Source organism: Orycteropus afer, unplaced genomic scaffold (genome assembly GCF_000298275.1).
Source record: "Orycteropus afer afer isolate SDZICR_OR568_19922 unplaced genomic scaffold, OryAfe1.0 scaffold00100, whole genome shotgun sequence".
NCBI lineage: Eukaryota > Metazoa > Chordata > Mammalia > Tubulidentata > Orycteropodidae > Orycteropus > Orycteropus afer.
In genome coordinates, this window is record NW_006921687.1 from 1625900 (window position 1) to 1646128 (window position 20229).

Consider the following 20229-nt stretch of genomic DNA (forward strand, 5'->3'; position numbering starts at 1 on the left):
AGAAGAGTATGAAGGGATGGACACTGGGAGGAGGTAACTATGGGGAGGAAGTGGGAGGGGAGCTGCTGCATTGTAAATTTTGGTCAATGTCATGAGACAAAGTATATGTGAACTGCTGTATGAAAAGTGAATTTACTCTATAAATCTTCACCCAATCCTAAAAAAAAAGTAGAGCAAATAATGATTCTTTATGTCACGAGTTTGATGAACTGTTTTATATAATCAGAATTGAGGTGAACTCTGTATTGATTTAAATGAAAGATAAGAATATGAAGGATGTTTGTTTTGACTAATTTGTAAAGATTATTAACTTTTAAATTGCTGCTTTATGATTTGAAAATTCATTATTTACTGTATTAAACACAAAGCACTTGAGGGGGATTTTGTTGAAAAAACACTATATCTTAAATTAGAAACTTAATCCATTTGAATCACTAAAGTCAACACTTCAAAGAAACATGTTTCAAAATTAAAAGTTATTTACCATTTAGAATATATCTGAGGAAATATAAATAAGCTACATTTAAGTCTTTAGCACACAGTAGATATTATATATGTAGATGGGTTAAAGTAAATTGCAAATAATGGAAAAGGTCCCAAGGGTCTTTAATCCAAAAAGGCAATTCTTATATATAACAGAAATATTGGTAGTCCTGGCCCCCAGGGGGCTTCTGGAAGCTACAAGAAAGTCAATTACCTTTTCAGTGCCATATCATAAGTTGGATTTTTAGCTTTGACGTCTAATCCTTTCTGACCCAAAAGCCCAGTTTTGTCTGAAATTTCTCTTGTTATAATAGTCCTACAAATTAAAAGTTTTAAACTATTTCATCTTGTTTAATTCATACATTTATTCACTTATTCAACAATGTTTGTAAGTGCCAACTTTTTATGAAATGGTGTGCTAGTTACTGTATATATGCTGGCAAAAGTACACACTTCCTTTGTTGCCTCAGCCTGTTTCACAGGAATACAAGGCATGCTAGACCAAACTCATATTTGCTTTGTTCTGTCTTGTTAAGGTCTTCAGGTCAAGTTACTCTTGGAGATGCTTGTTCTGCAAGTAGCAGCAGAACAGTAGCTATTCCTTCTGGAGAAAACCAGATCAATCAAATTGCTCTAAACCCAACTGGCACTTTCCTCTATGCGGCTTCTGGCATTGCTGTCAGAATGTGGGATCTTAAAAGGTAGGTTTTTGTTTGTTTTAAGAAGATGTACTTATTATATTTGGTAAATACATCTTTCAGATATTAATAACATAATGATTCTGGTGAGATCTAATTTTAATAGCTTCAGAAGTTACTGTAAAATCATAGGCTTTTTTATTTAGCCTAATACCCTTAAATGTCCCTTTTGTCCTCAGCTTCATTAGCAATTTTTTTCTCCTTTAAATCTTAAGTGCTGAAAAGAATAGTATATGGAGAAAAATAGAATTGAAATAGCCTTGCTTAATTTGTCTATACATAGTGTTTAAAAGGAAGAGAACAGGATTCTTACCCTACATAGTTTCATTAATACTTACGAAAGAATTATTTTTTGTGACATCATTTAAACATCTTATATCTCAAAGTTTTCACTGTATAATCTTAATTTAGTAAGTTGGATATAAATCTTCACAGAGGTTTTGTGACTTTAAAATAAAATATATATAAAGATGTTGTATTACGAAGAAAACATGGTTAAAAAGGGAAAAATAAAATAAAATTTAAGGCATTAAAGTTTTCATTTGAGTTTTATTTGCCATGAAGTGTGAGCTGTTATACTGTAGTTGAATCATTGTTTCGGCTTCTTTTCTAGTTCTTAAATTCTTGACAGCAAAGGATTCATTCATTTATTAATGAACAAATATTTGAGCACCAATTACAGTAGGCAGGATACCAAGGGTAGGTACTGGAAGTAAAGAATGAACAAGACCAATGTGATATCTCCCTTATTAGAACTCACTTTCCTTTGTTTAATAGGCAATTTGTTTAATAGGCAATCACAGAATATAGAATAAGCTCAGCTATTCAGGTAATCAGGGTACCTCCCACCTACAAGGGATTTGTCAGTGGCAAATCAAACAGATATTTACTTGAGAAACATTAAAATAAATTAGTGTTATGATTTGTAACATTTTAAAGCATGACTGAAAAAGTATAGTAAACATAATTTATAGGTTAATAGATGAAAGAAAGAGATATGGGAAACACATTCCTGAGTATTATGTTAGAAATAAATATAGAAAATTAAAAACAAGGTGTGCTTAAGAAATTTAAAAAGAAGTGAGAACTTGCTTTATTCTTGAAAATATTGCATTGGGATTGTGGTAGGAGCACTACAGAGGAAGGTAACTGGTATATGCAGAAGTGATTGGTGTTATCAACTTTGAAGATCTTTACAGTTTTTACTTGGCTGAAAAAAATAGACCCTTTAAAACTTGATTGTTTTCAGCAACCTGATTAAATGTTGATGTATTTTTAAGTAACTAAGAGAATAGTGTTGGAGGAACTATAATATTCTAGAAGTTAAAAATGTCTCTACTTGATTTGTGGTAGGATTGTGAAAGATTCATTATCACTCTTTGAATTGACTTCACACATTTTTCTACAAGTCAGGTGTCTCTCCTAGTCTTTTTTATATCTTTACAATAATTGAAGAAAGAGACCACTTGTCTTTTTACCTCTGATTTGTCCATGTACCTCTAATTTAAACATATACACACATATGTGTATATAGATGCTAGGTATGTATATATACATGTGTATAAATGTATGCACATGTATGTATACATATTTATATAGGATATATATGTATGTCTACATGTGAGTGTGAGAATAGACATATATGTGAGTGTGTGTGTGTGTAAATATTTGCTGTTCCTTGTTACTGATCCTCTCATTCCTCCCAGCTCCATTCAGTCATGGTTACTGTTATAGATATATATGTGGATATATGTATTTGTGTGTGTGTGTGTGTAAAATGTGTAATCCTACTTTCTCCATTTTGTTACTGGTTTTTCTAGTTACACCAGTGATACCAAAGTAGACCTAATAATTTCAGCCATATGTCTATAATGTGTTCAGATGTTTAACAGATTAAGATTTATCTGGATGTAGGTTGGAGTTAAATTAGCCTATAGCCAAATGATGTTAATCAGCTTTGCAATATCTCATTTAAGACTCCTCCCACTTCCATCATAGAATATTTTCAGTTTGGCCATATTTACTCTAATTTGAAAAGAGGTTCCTAAAGGTGCAGCTAAAATCAAAAAGAATTAGTGAACGATTTTATCAAAGTATATAGAATTTTTTTTTTTTTGAGGATTAGTTCTAGCACACTAAGGGATATTTTCAAACAAAATTATTTTTCTTTCTTTTTAAAGGTTTCAGTCAACAGGAAAGTTAACAGGACATCTAGGCCCTGTCATGTGCCTTACTGTAGATCAGATTTCCAGTGGACAAGACCTCATCATCACTGGTTCCAAGGATCATTACATCAAAGTGTGTATAACAGAGTTGTTGAATTATATTCTTCTATCTCCTACTAAATGATTTGTTTGAAGTTTTCAAACTCATCCAAGTCCTCTTTCTTTAATCAATTTTTTTGCCCTTTTCTGACACTGTATTTTCCTTTCTTACCTTTTCCTCATTCTGAGTTCCTCATGATTATTGCCTTACTATTCAACCAAGTATTTTCATTTTTCATAGGAAATAGGTTAAAATAGATTTTAAAAGCTATCTTTTAGCTCAATCATCTAATTAATGCTTGAATATCTTGGTCATCATCTGTTATAGTGAGACTATTAATGATTTTGAGATTTTATAAAATTGGCAGATAAGATGAGGAAAGATGCATAGTATGATTCTGGAAATGTTAAATTTAAGGTATTTCCAGGATATACACATGTAGGCCAGTAAGCCATTTAGAAATGGTAGGTCTATAACTCAAAATAAGTTATGACTAAAGATGTCGGTTTCTACTTTAATGAAAGTAGAAGCAAATGTTCAAGGAGTAGATGACACTGCCAAAGGAAAGAGAAATTGAGCATCAACTTCAGGGAATGTCTATGAAAAACCAATAGGAATAAAAAGGAGATATAGTGAGAAAGAAAGGTAGGAATGTGCCTATTTAGAGGTAACTGCTAAGACTGAACTTTCTTTAAAATGCTGGGGCAGAAGTCATAGTATGGAAAGTTGAAGGGTGTAAGAACTCTTTCTAGAAGATTAAGATATGAGAATGGGTTAGTAACTTGAAAATACATGATTAAAGGAAGAGGATGTTGTATTCAAGAAATCTTAGTATTTTTATATGCTTAGGAAATGGGATTGGTGGAAGGGGAAAGGGGGAAGAGAAGAGTGCAGTGGCTGCAAAAGTGATGAAGGTGGTAGGAGGAGTTAGCTCATGAATGGAAACCTTGGAAAGAAGTAAGTACCCTTCAGCCTCTCAGAAAGAAGGGGAAGATATGAGAATGAAGTTGGCAAGAAAATTTTAGAATGAAGAGGAGGTTCCAAAATGTTTATTTTGGATTACCTTATTCTTTTCAGGAAAGCACAAGATCATCAGCTAAGAGAGATGAGGGTAACTGAGGAAAATGGATAAGATTTTGAATAGCAGTTTAATGGATGAATACCAGGACTGTAGAGCCACCTCATAGTGATTAAATAACAACCATATGATTTACTTGAATTTCAACTGGATTGCTATGCATTATTTTTGTTATTAAACATAGTATTTATGTACTCGTACATGAAAAAATGGGCTTACAGACATGTAAAGAAAAGTAATGTGAAAATAGGGCTTGGATTCATCCTTAGTATCATTCATAATTCATAGTAGGTTAATTTCATTAACTCAGTAAAATATTGTAACAAAACAAATCCTCTTTCTGATTAATATACATGTATGTATATGTATTTCTATGAATATACCCATATAGAGACTTATTTGTAAATTAAATGGGGATAACCACTTTCCTTCTGCTTTTTTAGATGTTTGATGTAACTGAAGGGGCTCTTGGAACTGTGAGTCCTACCCACAATTTTGAACCTCCTCATTATGATGGCATTGAAGCACTAACTATTCATGGGGATAATCTCTTCAGTGGGTCCAGAGATAATGGAATCAAGAAATGGGACTTAGCTCAAAAAGACCTTCTTCAGGTAATACAAAGTTTTCTTGGTGTGGAAGGGGCACTTCAAAACTGCTTCTGTTAGTTTCCTACAGCTGCCATAGCAAAGTGTCACACACTGGTAGTTTATAAGAACAAAAATTTATTGTCTCACAGCTCTGGAGGGTAGATGTCCAAGTCAGTGTTTCAGCTGAGCCACATTCCTCTGAAAGCTCTAGGGGAAGATCTTTTCTTGATTCTTCCAGGTACCGGTCATCCCAGGCATTCCTTGGCTTGAATATACATCTTTACATGGCCGTCCTTTCTCTTTGTGACTCTCTGTGTCTCTTCTCTTCTTTTGTAAGGATACCACTCAGATTGAATTAGGACCTACCCTGTTCCAGGATGACCTCATGCTAACTTAATTAATAATATCAACATAGACAATATTTCCAAACATGTCATGTTCATAGATACCAGGGGTTAGAACTTCAACATATATTTTTGGAGGACACAATTCAATCCACACCACTACTGAATAGTCTATATAATAACTTGAAGAGGCTCTATCTAAATTTTCATTGTTGAGAACTCATTGACTTGGAGCCAATTTCAACTCATAGTGACCCTATAGGACAGAACTTCTCCATAGGGTTTCAAAGGCTGTATATAAATATTTATGGAAGCAGACTGCCTCATCTTTCTCCCATGGAGCAACCGGTGGGTTAGAACACTGACCGTTTGGTTAGCAGCCCAATGCTTTAACCACAGCGCCACCAGAGCTCTTTTGTATTTAGAAATTATATTAGCTGGGGCTTCCTATTACAGTGTTTAATCATTGCTACCAGAGTCACTAATCAGGAGAAGGATGAGAGAACCATAGTTTGTTCTTTTTCTTGACATGAAGATAAATTCAACATTTAATATCTGTTAGATAAAAGGAAAATAGACACTGCTAATATTATAAGGATCTAGGATTGCCTTCAGATAGAGCAGTTACAGTGTCTCGTTTTGTTTTTGTTTTATGTACACATATTCTAAGAGAACCAAGTTTAACTAAAGTCAAATAGTACAAATGATTCCTCATCTACAAGAACATTTTCATTCATCCTAAAGTGGTGGCACTCTCATTTCCAGAATGATAGTTGAATTGAAGTATTGCATCAATAAAATCAAATGTTAGTCTTCCCAGGTGAAGAAATTGTTCTCAATTTTAAGCTTTCCTTTCTGTATGTGTGGGTGTGATGTATGGCAGTTGCTACCATTTTCCTGTTTGCATCCAGTAGATGAAAAACAAAATGAATGTGTAGTATGAATATCAATGGAAATAACTTGACAACAAATGCATATACTTTATTCTAAAGATTTTCTTTTATGGGCATACAGTCGTACATTTATGTTGCACATATATACATATTTATGCATAAAATATAATCATATAGCCTGATCATCTAATTACTGTTTGCTCATATTATGAAATATATAGGCTACTTCTGATCTTTCATGAATGTGTCTATCAAAGGCTTAAAGAAGTGATTTTATTTAACAATCTCTATCATTTTAAGCAGAGCTTCTGGCCTAAGACTTGGAAGAAGGAAGAGGCCATCCACTTATCAAACAATTGGCCAATGAAAACCTTATGAGTAGCACTGAAACACTGTCTGATATATTACTGGAAAACTTTATGAATAGCCCTGAAACATTGTCTGATACAGTGACAGAAGATGAGCCCATCAGGTCAGAAGGCACTCAAAATTTGACTGTGGAAGAGCTGACTCCTCAGAATAGAGATGACCTTAATGATATGGATAGAGTAAAGCATCTGGGACCTCCATTGGTTCATGTGACCTGACTCAAAATGAGCAGAAACAGATGCAAACATCCATTAATAATCAGAACATGGAATGTACAAAGAATGAATCTAGGAAAATTGGAAGTTGTCAAACATGAAATGGAACTCATGAAGATTGATAATCTAGGCATTAGTGAGCTGAAATGGACTGGTTTTGGCCATCTTGAATCAGACAACCATATGATTAACTATGCGGGGAATGACAAATTGAAGAGGAATGGTATGGCGTTCATCATCACAAAAAAGGTTTCAAGATCTGTCATGAAGTACAATGCTGTCAGTGACAGTGCCTATATGGAAGACCAGTTAATACTACTATTATTCAAATCTGTGCACCAACCACCAAAGCCAAAGATGAGGAAATTGAAGATTTCTACCAACCTCTACAGTCTGAAATTGAGCTAACATGCTATCAAGATGTGTTGATTATCACTAGTGACTAGAATGCAAAAGTTGGAAATGAAGAATCACTGGTAGTTGGAAAATATGTCCTTGATGATAGAAATAATGCTGGAGATCACATGATAGAATTTTACAAGACCAGTGACTTATTCATTGCAAATACTTTTTCTCAACAATGTAAGTGACAGCTATACACATGGACTTCACCAGGAATACACAGGAATCAGATAGACTACATCTGTGGAAAGAGCCAATGGAAAAGCTCAATATCATCAACCAGAACAAGGCCAGGAGCTGATTGTGGAACAGACCATCAACTGCTCATATGCAAGTTCAACTTGAAGTTGAAGACAATTAAAACAAGTCTATGAGATCCAAAATATGACCTTGATAATGTCCTTCCTGAATTCAGAGGCCATTTAAAGAATAGACTTGATGCCTTGAACACCAAAGACTAAAAACCAGAGGAATTGTGCTTAAAGAACTAACAAATCTGTCCTGGAAGAAGTACAGCTGGACAGCTGGAATGCTCCTTGGAAGCGAGAATGGCCAGACTTCATCTAATCTACTTTGGTCATGTTGTCAGAAGGAACTATTCCCTGGAGAACGATATTGTTTTGGTTACCTAGTGCTGCTCTAACAGAAATATACCACAAATGGAATGACTTGAACAAACAGGAGTTTATTCTCTAACAGTTTGGAGGCTTTAAGTCCAAGTTCAAACTGCCAGGCTCTAGGGGTTGGGTGAAAGCCCCTCAGCCTTGGGCTTCAGCTCTGCCTCCTGTTCCCAGCCCACTGAAGCTAGAGGCTTTTTCTCACTCAGACAGTTGCTGGACACTGAGACTGACAAGCCCAAGGTTGACAAGTAAAAAGGCACACAGTCCCGATGTTACCAAACCATACAGCAGGCCATTAATTCAAGTCCATTGAAAGTCCCAAGATTGGCAGAGAATGGCAATGACACAGCTACATATATTCAAGGTTCAAGTGTACCATAAACTAGAGACCATTCCCAGAGCTGCTGCTTATATACAGGAAGCAGCCCACATCCCTAAAGCTGCTTGTGGTAAATTCCACCAAGTTGATTGCCAGTCTCATGGGGAATAACTACCACCAGCTGCCCAGCCACTCAACAAGGCCCAGCCAAAGTGACACACAACCTTAACTACCACAGATATCATACTTGGTAAAGTGGAGGGTCAATGAGGAAGGGGAAGACCCTCAACAAGATGGATTGACACAGTGGCTGCAACAATGGGCTCAGGTATAGCAAGGATCATGAGGCTGGCATAGGACCAGGCAGTGTTTCATTTTGCTGTGCATAGGGTTGCTGTGAGTTGGAGATGACTCACTGGCACCTAACAATAGCAACAACAACATAATTTTAAAGTGCTAAAAAAGCAAAGATATCACTTGGGAGACCAAGGTGTGCCTAACCGAAGCCATGATATTTTCAATCACTTTATGTGTGTGCAAAAGCTGGACAATGAATAAGGAAAACCAAAGAAGAATTGATGCATTTGAATTGTAGTGTTGGCAAAGAATATTAAGTATACCCTAGACTACCAGAAGGACAAACAAATTTGTCATGATAGAAGTACAGCCAGAATGCCCCTTAAAAGTGAGGATGGCAAGGCAGACATACATCTCACATACTTTGGGCATGTTATCAGGAGAGACCAGTCCCTGGAGAAGGACATCATGCTTGGTAAAGTAGAGGGTCAGCAAAAAAGAGGAAGACCTTAGACAAGATAGATTGACAGAGTGGGTGTAACAATGGTCTTAAACATAGCAATGATTGTTAGGATGGCACAGGATCAGGCAGTATTTCGTTCTGTTGTACCAAGGGTCACTATGAGTCAGAACTAACTTGATGGCACCTGTCTTAGGCTGGGCTCTTTAGAGAAGCAAAACCAGTGAAGCTTTTGTATGTGTGTGTGTGTGTGTGTGTGTGTAGAGAAAGATTTATTTCAAGGACATGACTCATACAGTTGTACAGGCTGGTAAATCCCAAGTCCATAGGTCAAACATCAAGCTATAGGCCTTTCCTGACTCACACAGCTGCAAGGACTCACAAACTCAAGATCAGCAGGCTGTATAGCGGGCAATCCAGCAGATTGTTGGCTCACAGGCTGCTAAGGCAACAATCCCAAGATTGGCAGGCAACACAACAGGCCACTGGTTTGAGTCCAGGAACTGGAGATGATGATGGGCCAAATGCAGGATCCAAAATGAGCAAAAAGCTGTTTTCCCAAAGCTTTTCCACATATACTGGAAGCAAGCCATGCCCCAAATCATCTTTCAACTCTGTTCATCACAGATCTCACCATGGAGTTGATTACATTATGTCAGGTCTCATCACGGGGAATAAACTATTAAGCCACTTAGAACCATGGATCAGCCAAGTTGACACAACCTTAACAGCACCTAACAATAACAACACCATAATCTATATACCAGCTTATAGTTCTCAGCTTGTTTTATAACTGCCCATGAAGAGGATGTTTGAAGAATTCTGAATGCTTTCTAGGTTTGTTAGAGTCTGTAGATTATTAATATTATAGGTCTTTAATACCCACTAACGTTAATTAGTGCAGCAAATTGGGGAGCAAATTACAGATTTATTTCTCTACACTGTGAGTGATTGTTTAAAAATGAACTTTTACGATTTCCAGGCCATTCAGTGTTCCAAATGTTGAATTGTATGAGTGAAAATATTTATAATTTTTTTGTGAAAATATCACATTGTAAGACTGCCTTTACACTGCTGATTTCTTTTTTCCCTTTCAGCAAGTTCCAAATGCACATAAGGATTGGATCTGTGCCCTGGGAGTGGTACCAGCCCACCCAGTTTTACTCAGTGGCTGCAGAGGGGGCATTTTGAAACTTTGGAATGTGGATACTTTTGTACCAGTTGGAGAAATGAAGGGTCATGACAGTCCTATCAATGCCATATGTATTAATTCCACCCACATTTTTACTGCAGCTGAGTAAGTTCTTCCTATATGATTTTTCTCTATACTGAATGCTTGTTTTCTAATTTAACAAATACTGTACATTATAAGTATCTAGAAATGTTGGACAAGTGGAATCCTTCTTTTATTACATAACTCTAACATCTGTTTTAAGATATCATTTATATTTTTTGATGTACAGTGTGGCCACTGAATTTAGGCTTCCCAGGTTATATAACAAAGTGTTACTCTTGTACTAGCAATCTTCTTAATAGGAAGTCTGCAGCCAAATCATCCATTGAAGATTTTAATTTTTTAAAAAAAATCATTCATGGATGATGAATTTCTGAAGTTTTTTTGGCCATGCTTCACATTATATTCATAGGAAATTAATGATTTAGGACAAATCATTTAAAAGATCTTTTGTGCCTCTTTTTTTTTCCCTCCCTTGAAAATATAATAACATCTGCTTCCTCCTCTTTATAGTGAAAATGATGGATTCATTTATTCATTTATTCATTCATTCACAATGAATGTCTATATTTCAGACACTGTTCCAGACTCTTGGAATAGAACAGTGAAAAAACCAGATCCAAACCCAGTTTACACTCTAGTGGGAAGAAATAAAACACAAATAAGTAAACTATGTTAGATGATAATAACTGCTGTGGAGAAAGCTGAGAATAGGGATGGGAGTATCATGAGGAGGAGACCACAAAATCGGGTAGTCAGGGAAGGCCTCACTGAGCAGGTGGCATTTGAGGAAATGCTTGAAGGAGATGCAGAGATGTGGTGACCAGAAGAATGACATAATATGTATATAAGTACTTTGAAAAGGAAAGCATATACTATATATAATATGAGGTGTTAGTCTCATTCAAATAAAAGGTAGTTTTTCATGAATATCCATCTTGAAATTTGCCCTCTGCCATTTGTGCACCCATTATATCACTTAATTTGAGCACCTTGAATTTAGTCTATTCAAATGCACAAATGCCTTGACTTTATTTTAAAATGTCTATGTTATTTCTGTGGCATCTTTTATTATTTATGCTGTTTCTATTGAATTCCACTTTTCATTTAGATTTACTTGCTTTCATCTTTAAAGTGCATCAGAGTCAATTTTTTTTGTGTGTTTTTTTAAATGCTTATTGATGCTATTTCCAAGATGCATCACTTTCTTCACAGTCACGATTTTTGTGTCTTTTCTTATAAAGTTATTGTGTCTTTAATAATTTACTGGAAGTCACTCAATATAATTAACCTGTAAAAGTACTGTATATCACTGCGGCTTGGAGGGTGAAATAGGATGTTGTTGTACTTAACTATCTTTTTCCTGATGTGATTTCATTTTTGAATAACTAGACTTTTTTCTTGCTTTACACATTGTCCTAAACACTTTGTATTTACTAATTTAGTTTTTATAACTCTAGAAGGTAAGTAATATTAAAATCCCTGTTTCATAGGTGGCAAAACAGAGGTACAGAGAGGATAAGTAACTTGCTTAGGATTCCACAAGTAATAAGTGGTGGAACCAGTATTCTGAGTCAGGCAAGATTTGGTAATTCAGTTTAAGAGTCTATGCACTTAGTTACCACATGTGTTGCTTCTCCAGTATCTACCTTGGTTCTATATTTATTCTCACCTTCTTTCTTTCCCTTTTCTCAGAGATCACAGTCTGGCACTATGTGCTACCCTGTGTCTGAAAACATTTTGTTTTGTCAAGTTAAATCTTAAATTACAGCATGAGGAGAACCTGGTGGAGTTATTCTGTCATGGCTGATAGTTGAAGTTCCAACATCTCAAACTTAACATGTCCAAAACTGAATTCTTGATCTTCCTCACAAAAAAAAAAAAAATCTGCTCAACCCATAGACTTCTCCATCTTAGTTAATGGCTTCTGGCTTCTGTCTTTTCTGTTGCTCAGGCCAGAACCCTTCACTCCTCCATTTCTGTCACATTCTGTATCCAATCCATCAAAAAAGCTTGTCCGTCTACCTTTAAATTATATCAAGAATCTGGCTACTTCTCACTCTATCTGTACTCACTGGCCTATTACCATCAGCTCTCACTTTGATTACTACAATAAAAACCAGTTTCTGGTGAATGAATTCTGACTCAAGGAGACCCCATGTGTGTCAGTAGCCCCCTAAAAATGGTCACTTGACCATGTATAATCTATTGTCAACACAGAAGCTAGAGTAATCCTTCTAAAGCACAAGTCAAATCAAATTCCTTCTCTGCTCAAAACCTGCAGTGGTATTCCTTTTCACGTCATGCTTGATCTGCCCCTCTGACCCTGTGTTACTTCCCTTACCTTAACTTCTACTACCCTCCACCTTGTTTGTTCTGTTCCAACTCCATTAACCTCTGTGTTGTTATTAACTGCATTTTTTTCCTCAAAAAATATGTGATATAAATCTTAAGACAATGAGTTGTCTTTGTTATGTTAATAACACAGGTTTAGTGTAGGGCGTGTCTTAAGTCAATTTCTTCTGATACATAAAACAGATTAAGCAAGCAGGTGAGTAAAAAAGAGATGTGGTAATATCGATGCCAAGTTGTTGTTGTTAGGTGCCGTCAAATAGTCTCGGAGTCATAGTGACCTCATGTACAGCCGAATGAAACACTGCCTGGTCCTGTGCCAGCCCCATGATCTTTGCTATACTTGAGCCCATCATTGCAGCCACTGTATCTATTCATCTCATTGAGGGCCTTCCCCTTTTTTGTTGTCCCTCCACTTTGCCAAGCATGATATCCTTCTCCAGGGAATGATCCTTTCTGACATGACCAAAGTAGGTGAGATGAAGTCTGGCCATTCTCACTGGTTATTGATCATATGCCACCTCCTGAAATGGATGAACATTGACCAGTTCTTTTTGGTGCAGTGACCATGTATTCTTTCCATCTTCTTTTGCTGTTTCCTGCATCATCCAATATATTGCCCATAGAATCTTTGAGTATTGCAACTCGAGGCTTAAATTTTTTCTTCAGTTCTCTCAGCTTGAGAAATGCCAAGTGTGTTCTTCCCTTTTGTTTTTCTAACTCCAGGTCTTTGCACATTACATTATAGTAATTGGCTTTGTCTGCTCAAGCTGCTCTTTGAGATCTTCTGTTCAGCTCTTTTATCTTGTCAATTCCTTCGTTTGGTTTAGCTACTGTCCATTCAAGGGCAAGTTTTCAGAGTCTCTTCTGACATCCATTTTGGTCTTTTCTTTTCCTTTCCTGTCTTTTTAATGACCTTTTGCTTTCTTCCTGGATGATGTTCTTGATGTCAGCCCATAATTTCTCTGGTTTTCAGTCATTGGTGTTCAGTGCATCAAATCTATTCTTTAAATGGTCTGTAAATTCAGGAGGGATATTATCAAGGTCATATTTTGGCTCTGGTGGACTTGTTTTAATTGTCTTCAACTTCAACTTGAACTTGCATATAAGCAGTTAATGGTCTGTTCCACAATCAATTCCTGGTCTTGTTTTGGCTGAAGATATTTAGCTTCTCCGTTGCCTCTTGCCACAGATGTAGTCAACTGATTCTTGTGTATTCCATCTGGTGAAGTCCACGTGCATGGCTGCTGTTTGAAATGTTGGCAAGAGGTGTTTGCATTGAATAAGACATTGGTCTTGCAAAATTCTATCATGCCATCTCCAGCATTATTTCTGTCTCCAAGACCAAATTTTCCAACTGCCGGTGATTCTTCTTTGTTTCCAACTTTTGCATTCCAGTCACTAGTGATAATCAGCACATCTTGATTGCATGTTTGGTCAATTTCAGACTGCAGAAGTTGGTAGAAGTATTCCATTTCCTCACCTTTGGCTTTGGTGGTTGGTGCGTAAGTTTGAATAATAGTAGTATTAACTGGCTTTCCTTGTAGGTGTATGGATATTATACTATGACTGGACAGCATTGTACTTCAGGGTAGATCTTGAAACATTCTTTGTGATGGTGAATGCCACACAATTCCTTTTCAATTTGTCATTCCCAGCATAGTAGATCATATGGTTATCTGATTCAAAATGGCCAAAACTGGTCCATTTCAGTTTACTAATGCTTAGCATATCAATCTCTATGCATTCCATTTCATTTTGGACAGCTTCCAATTTTCCTAGATTCATACTTTGTACATTCCATGTTCTGATTATTAATGGATGCTTGCAGCTGTTTCTTCTCATATTGAGTCGTGCCACTTCAGCAAATGGAGGCCCCAAAAGCTCTACTTTATCCACATCATTATGGTAGGCTCTACCCCAATGAGGCAGCTCTTCCTCAGTCATATTTTGAGTGCCTTCCAACCTGAGGAGCTCATCTTGTGACACTGTATCAGACAGTGTTTCAGGGCTATTCATAAAATTTTCCAGTAATATATCAGACAGCATTTCACTGCTATTCATAGGGTTTTCACTGGCCAATTCTTTGAGAAGTGAATGGCCTCTTCCTTCTTCCGGGTCTCTCTCAGTCAAGGAACCAGAAAACAGAAGCTGAAGAGACAGGGCCTTCCCTCCGAGCTGACAGACTGAAAGCCTTTCCCTAGAGCCAGCATTTAGAATTTGGACTTCTAGCCTCCTAAACTATGAGAAAATAAATTTCTGTTTGTTAAAGTCACACTAGTGATATTTCTGTAAGAGCAGCATTAGATACAGTGCTGAAACACTGGTTCTTGAAAATACTAAGCTCATTCTTACCTTAGAGCATTGACCCCCGGCCTCCCTCTGCCCAAAATGCTTTTCTCTCAGAGTTACTGACCTTCTTCCAAGTCTGTCTTTCTTAAGAAGAGTAACCTTTACCTCTTATTTGACATTGTAATCTCTTTCCAGTAATTGGTACTCTGATTCACTTTGCCATACTGTACTTTTTCTATAACACTTATTACTTTATAAAATATTCTATAATTTAATACTTTATTGTGGTTTATTATCTGTCTCCCTCTGTGAGGATGAAGGGTCTACAAAGGCAGAGGTTTTTTGTTATTGTTGTTTGTTTGTTTATTTTTAAATTGTTGATATATTCCAAGCACCTGGAATAGCGTCTGACACTTCGCAGGGTCTCAATAAACATTTGTTCAGTATATAGTTGAATAAATGAATGAATGGTTGAATAAGTATATGAATGAACATATTCCTTGCTGTTATCAATGTATATATGTTGTAGGAGATTGAAAGATTATTGAATGAAAACTAGAAAGCTTACATTCTAAGTTCAGCTCTGCCCTTTAGTGTATTATACTGGCCATGTCATTATACTTTTTATTGTGATTTGGGTGAAAGTTTACAGAGCAAATTCATTTTCCATTCAGCAGTTCATACACATTTTGCTTCATGACATTGCTCACAGTCCCCATAATATAACAAGTCTCTTCCCACTTCTTCCCTGTGGTTACCTTTTCTCTGTGTCCTTCTTTCCTATGCATTCCTACTCTCTGAGCTATCTTGCCTGTTTCAGTACTGCCTTCTGATCTTTCATGGTTGATCATTCTAAGGAGTACACCTACCTGGCATAACTGTTCACCTTTTACGCCTCTTTATCGTTCAGCTGAAAGCCATGAGAGTAAGTTCAATTCCATGCCCAAAGGGTGAGAAGGAGCCGTAGTCTCAGGGATATCATTAGTCTCTGTGAGACTAGTAAGCCTGGTCTTTTTTAAGATTTTGAGTTTCATTCCACATTTTTTCTCTCCCTCTGTCAAGGATGTCCTATTTTGATCTCTTTCTGAGTGGTTGACAATGATAACCAGGCACCATCTAGTTCTTCTGGTGTCAGGGTCATCTAGGCTCAGGTCCGCATGGTCCACTAGTCCCTTGGACTAATTGTTTCCATGCATCTTTGATTTTCTTTATTCTTTGCTCTGGAAGAGAACATAGCAATTGTTTCATCTTAGATTGTCACTTTTAAGATACCAGTTGCTACTCAGAAAAGTAGGATATAGGGTATGTTTTTGAGTAGTATGTTACATCAGTTGAGCTTGATGTTCCCAATGACTGTGGTCCTGAGCCTGTGGGCCCAGTGACTCACTTCCTCAGGGTGTTTGGCTGTGGCTAAGAAATTATCCTAACTTTGCTCTGTTAGCTCTGTGGACACTCTTATTGTTGTTGTTAGGTGCCATTGAGTCAATTCCAACTCATAGAGACCCTGTGTAAAACAGAATGAAACACTGCCCAGTCCTGCGCCATCTGTACAGTCCTTGCTGTGCTTGAGCCCATTATTGCAGCCACTGTGTCAATCAGTCTCATTGAATGTCTTCCTCTTTTCCTCAGACCCTCCCCTTTACCAGGCATGATATCTTTTTCCAGGGACCAGTCCCTTCTCACAACATGACCAAAATATGTGAGACTAAATCTGGCTATTCTTGTTTCTAAGGAGCATTCCTGCTATACTTCTTTCAGGATAGAGTTGTTCATTCTTCTGGCTGTCCATGGTACTTTCAGTATTCTATGCCAACACCACAATTGAAAGGCATCAGGACTTCTTAGGTCTTCCTTATTCATTGTCCAGCTTTCACATGTACATGAGGCGATTGGAAATACCATGGCTTGGGTTAGGTACACTTTAGTCTTCAAAATGACATTTTTGCTCTTCAACACTTTAAAGAAGTCTTTTGCAACACATTTGCCCATGCAATACAATGTCTGATTTCTTAACTGGTGCTTCTGTGAGTGTTAATTGTGGAGTAAAATGTAAATCTTTGACAACTTCAGTCTTTTCTCTGTTTATCATGATGTTGCTTATTGGTCCAGTTGTGAAGGTTTCTGTTTTCTTTATGTTGAGGTACAACCTATACTGAAGATTGAAGCCTTTAGCTCTTCATCAGTAAGTGCTTCAAGTCTTCTTCACTTTCAGCAAGCAAGGTTGTGTCATTTGCATGTGAACATTCTTATAGTACATACAAATAGATATGTAGAGGTATCATGTGCCAAACTTACATATGGTCATGGGTATATTCCATTTTGCCTAGACACACCTGATTATTTAGCCTGTCTATCTGTGTCTCCACCCATAGACTGATGTTTGTCATTACTGATAATGCAGTGTTGTGTATGTAAAAGTGTTATCTTTGTTGTCTGTATCTCTTGTGCACCTCTCCGTCTTCCTTCTCCTTAGTGTTATTGTGTTGGTCACTCGATTTTGGTATATTCCCTTTCCATTCACCCAAATCAATACTTGTCTCTTACCTATCTAGCAATTTTCCCTCCCCTCATTAGACTTTTTTTTATCCTTTAATTGTAATACATAATCTTTTAGCTATAAAATTCTATGGAAATGTCTTCTTTTGGCTATGGATTTGTCAGGAACTGGAGAAAAGAAAAATGTCTTTCACCATGAGAGATGTGGTAATGAAATGGAATTGTGTAATAACTGGTGCCAATAGCCAGATGCTACAAGAACAGAAACACATTTCTTAGAAACACTTATAATCTTCTGTGTTCAGTGATAGAAGGAGTATTAGTCCACTTCTTAATAGCCTCCTGCTTTTTCTCTGGGCATATTCTCATTCCCCCAAAAAATAATTCTTCCTATTGCCAGAATCATCAACTCCCTGGAAACCCTGCCCCAACCTTCACCCAGTCTAGATGTCTTGCTGTAACCTTATTATAAGGATCTCTGACCATATGTCATATCACATGCTGATTTCTGAGATAACGAATGCTAATGTTGTGTAGTGGTTAAGAGATGGGGCTCTGGAGCCAGACTTCTTAAATTCAAATCTCAGCCCTGTCATTAACTTTGTTAAGCAAGTCACATAACCTCTCTGCCCCTCAGTTTGCTCATCCATAAAATGGGAATAATAGTAGTACCTATCTCTTAGGGTAATTGACCATAATTAAATATGTTATGTAAAAGGCCTGACATATAGTAAGCCCTTGATAATATAAGCTGTTATTAGTTACCATTATTATGAGTACAGTTTTCTTATAATTATGGGGCAATCAATACTTTTAAGATTACATTTATTAAAGACCTCTTTAGAAAATCTTTCATCATAAGTAATTCTAAGAGCTATATATCTTTCCACCCCTGTTTCACATGTTCATTTTTAATTTATTATTTTCTAGTGATCGAACTGTGAGAATTTGGAAGGCTCGCAATTTGCAGGATGGCCATATCTCCGACACAGGAGATTTGGGGGAAGACATTGCTAGTAATTAAAGAAGAATAAAGATAGTCATAAACTGAAAACTGTGATAATATTCTGAATATCCTTTATGGAAAATATTGTCATGAGTATATTAGGCAAAAACTCTTGAATCAAATTAACTGGAAAATATATCTGAGTTCAACTGCTAAATATAAATGATATTCTAATAAAATTTTGTCTATCCTATGTGTTTAATTTTAGTATCTACCGATACATATATATCTTACAATTGATATACTGCTTGAGTCGTACTTTTATTGTGGCCACATTTTTGTGCCTAGCTATAACAAAACAACAACAAAAAAAAAACCTTCAAATTATTTAAATTACAAGATGTCTGCTTTTGTGACAGTCAGAAAATATATCTGGAATACAATGCAACCCATTACTAACTCATTCATATAGTCTGTTCAGATAATTTGTGTATTTATATATATATATTGGGAATGTTAGTCATATTGTAGGTTGACTTGTCTGCCATTTAAATCAGTTTATAGAAGGTTCCCAAATTTCAAGAGTCTTTTAATTAATGGAAAAATAAGATGTGAGGATATTAGTGATGATTTTTTCAAAGACCCTAATCTACTAACAAAGAATGTTAAGCAGTTCGTATTAATGTTGGTGTTTACTTGTATTGACCAAAGTTTTGTGCTATATATTCTGTGCTCAGGACTAAACTGCTGTTAAATTGTTCTTTTATTAGTGCTGTGCATACATTCTGTGACCGGAAACATTTTTGATGTCCTAACAGAAGTATATTTTGATCTATTTTCCTATGGAGTTGTTTCTATTTTCACCTTTTAATTTCATTTTTATTTAATAGTAGCATTTCCTTCCCCTTTTATCTAATTTTTTTATATGCTGCTAAATATATTTTAAATATACTATGTTTGCAAACCTTAGTAGCTATGATGAGAACTCTATCATCTAAAATGGGAAAGCTTTGTAAATAGATAGGTTGTAAAGAGAGAATTCCTTACATTGTACCTGTATGAATTTTTAAATGCTGTAGATTGGGTTTTGAAAAAGGATGTATAATTTATCTGTCTTCTCAGAACATTAATTTGTAAATTCTGCAAGTTTAACTTTTATGTAGATGAGTTAACATTGAAATACTGTCTTAAGTGTTTTTTTCCCCTTGAAAGTGTTTGCTTGTAAATGACAGCTTAGAAAGAGCAAAATAAACGTGTTGCCATGAATTACTTTTAGTCTGTTTTTCTTTTCCTAAGGGTGAAATAATGGCCAGTGTTTGTAAAACTTTGTTTTATCTGCATGTGATATAAGGCATTTTTCCTTCTCTGGCAATTTATATATATTCTTCTTCTTCTTCTTTTTTTTTTTTTAATGAAGTAGACAAGACTTATTCTTGAAAAGTTTTATCTGTAAACTAATCTTGACTAACCAAGGAAATTTACTATTGAAAGGAATGAAATTGAACTTTATAATTTAAGGATTTGAACATAGATGGTAAGACAAAAAAGAAATTATTCCTGTGAATGTTAGGACAGTGGTCACCTTGAAAGGGAAGAGAACAGATGGTGGCTGACAGGAGTGAGATGGGGGACTTGGGGTTTTCTGGGAATCCTGGTGGCACAGTAGTTAAGCACTAGAGTGCTCATTGAAAGGTTGTCTGTTCAAACCCATCCAAAGCCTCCAAAGCAGAAAAACCTGGTGTTCTGCTTCCATAAAGACCTAGAAAACTAGTCACCATCTACTCTGTTAGATGGGGTCTCTATGCATTAGAATCAGCTCAGTAACACCGAACAAGAACAGCAGAGTCCCAGCAATGTTATATTTCTTGACCAGGGT

The 20229-nt window shown here is 36.2% G+C and overlaps 1 protein-coding gene across 1 annotated transcript in view; it reads left to right on the forward strand.

Moving 5' to 3' along the window:
• The window catches only part of KIF21A (kinesin family member 21A), a 123945-nt gene extending 105514 nt beyond the window's left edge, over positions 1-18431 (forward strand). Inside the window, exons 32-36 of the mRNA XM_042781289.1 lie at positions 1020-1184; positions 3362-3479; positions 4968-5138; positions 10131-10330; positions 18338-18431. Coding sequence (XP_042637223.1) covers positions 1020-1184; positions 3362-3479; positions 4968-5138; positions 10131-10330; positions 18338-18431 — 748 coding nt within the window. The remainder of the gene's footprint in view (positions 1-1019; positions 1185-3361; positions 3480-4967; positions 5139-10130; positions 10331-18337) is intronic.
• The last annotated feature ends 1798 nt before the right edge of the window (positions 18432-20229 follow it).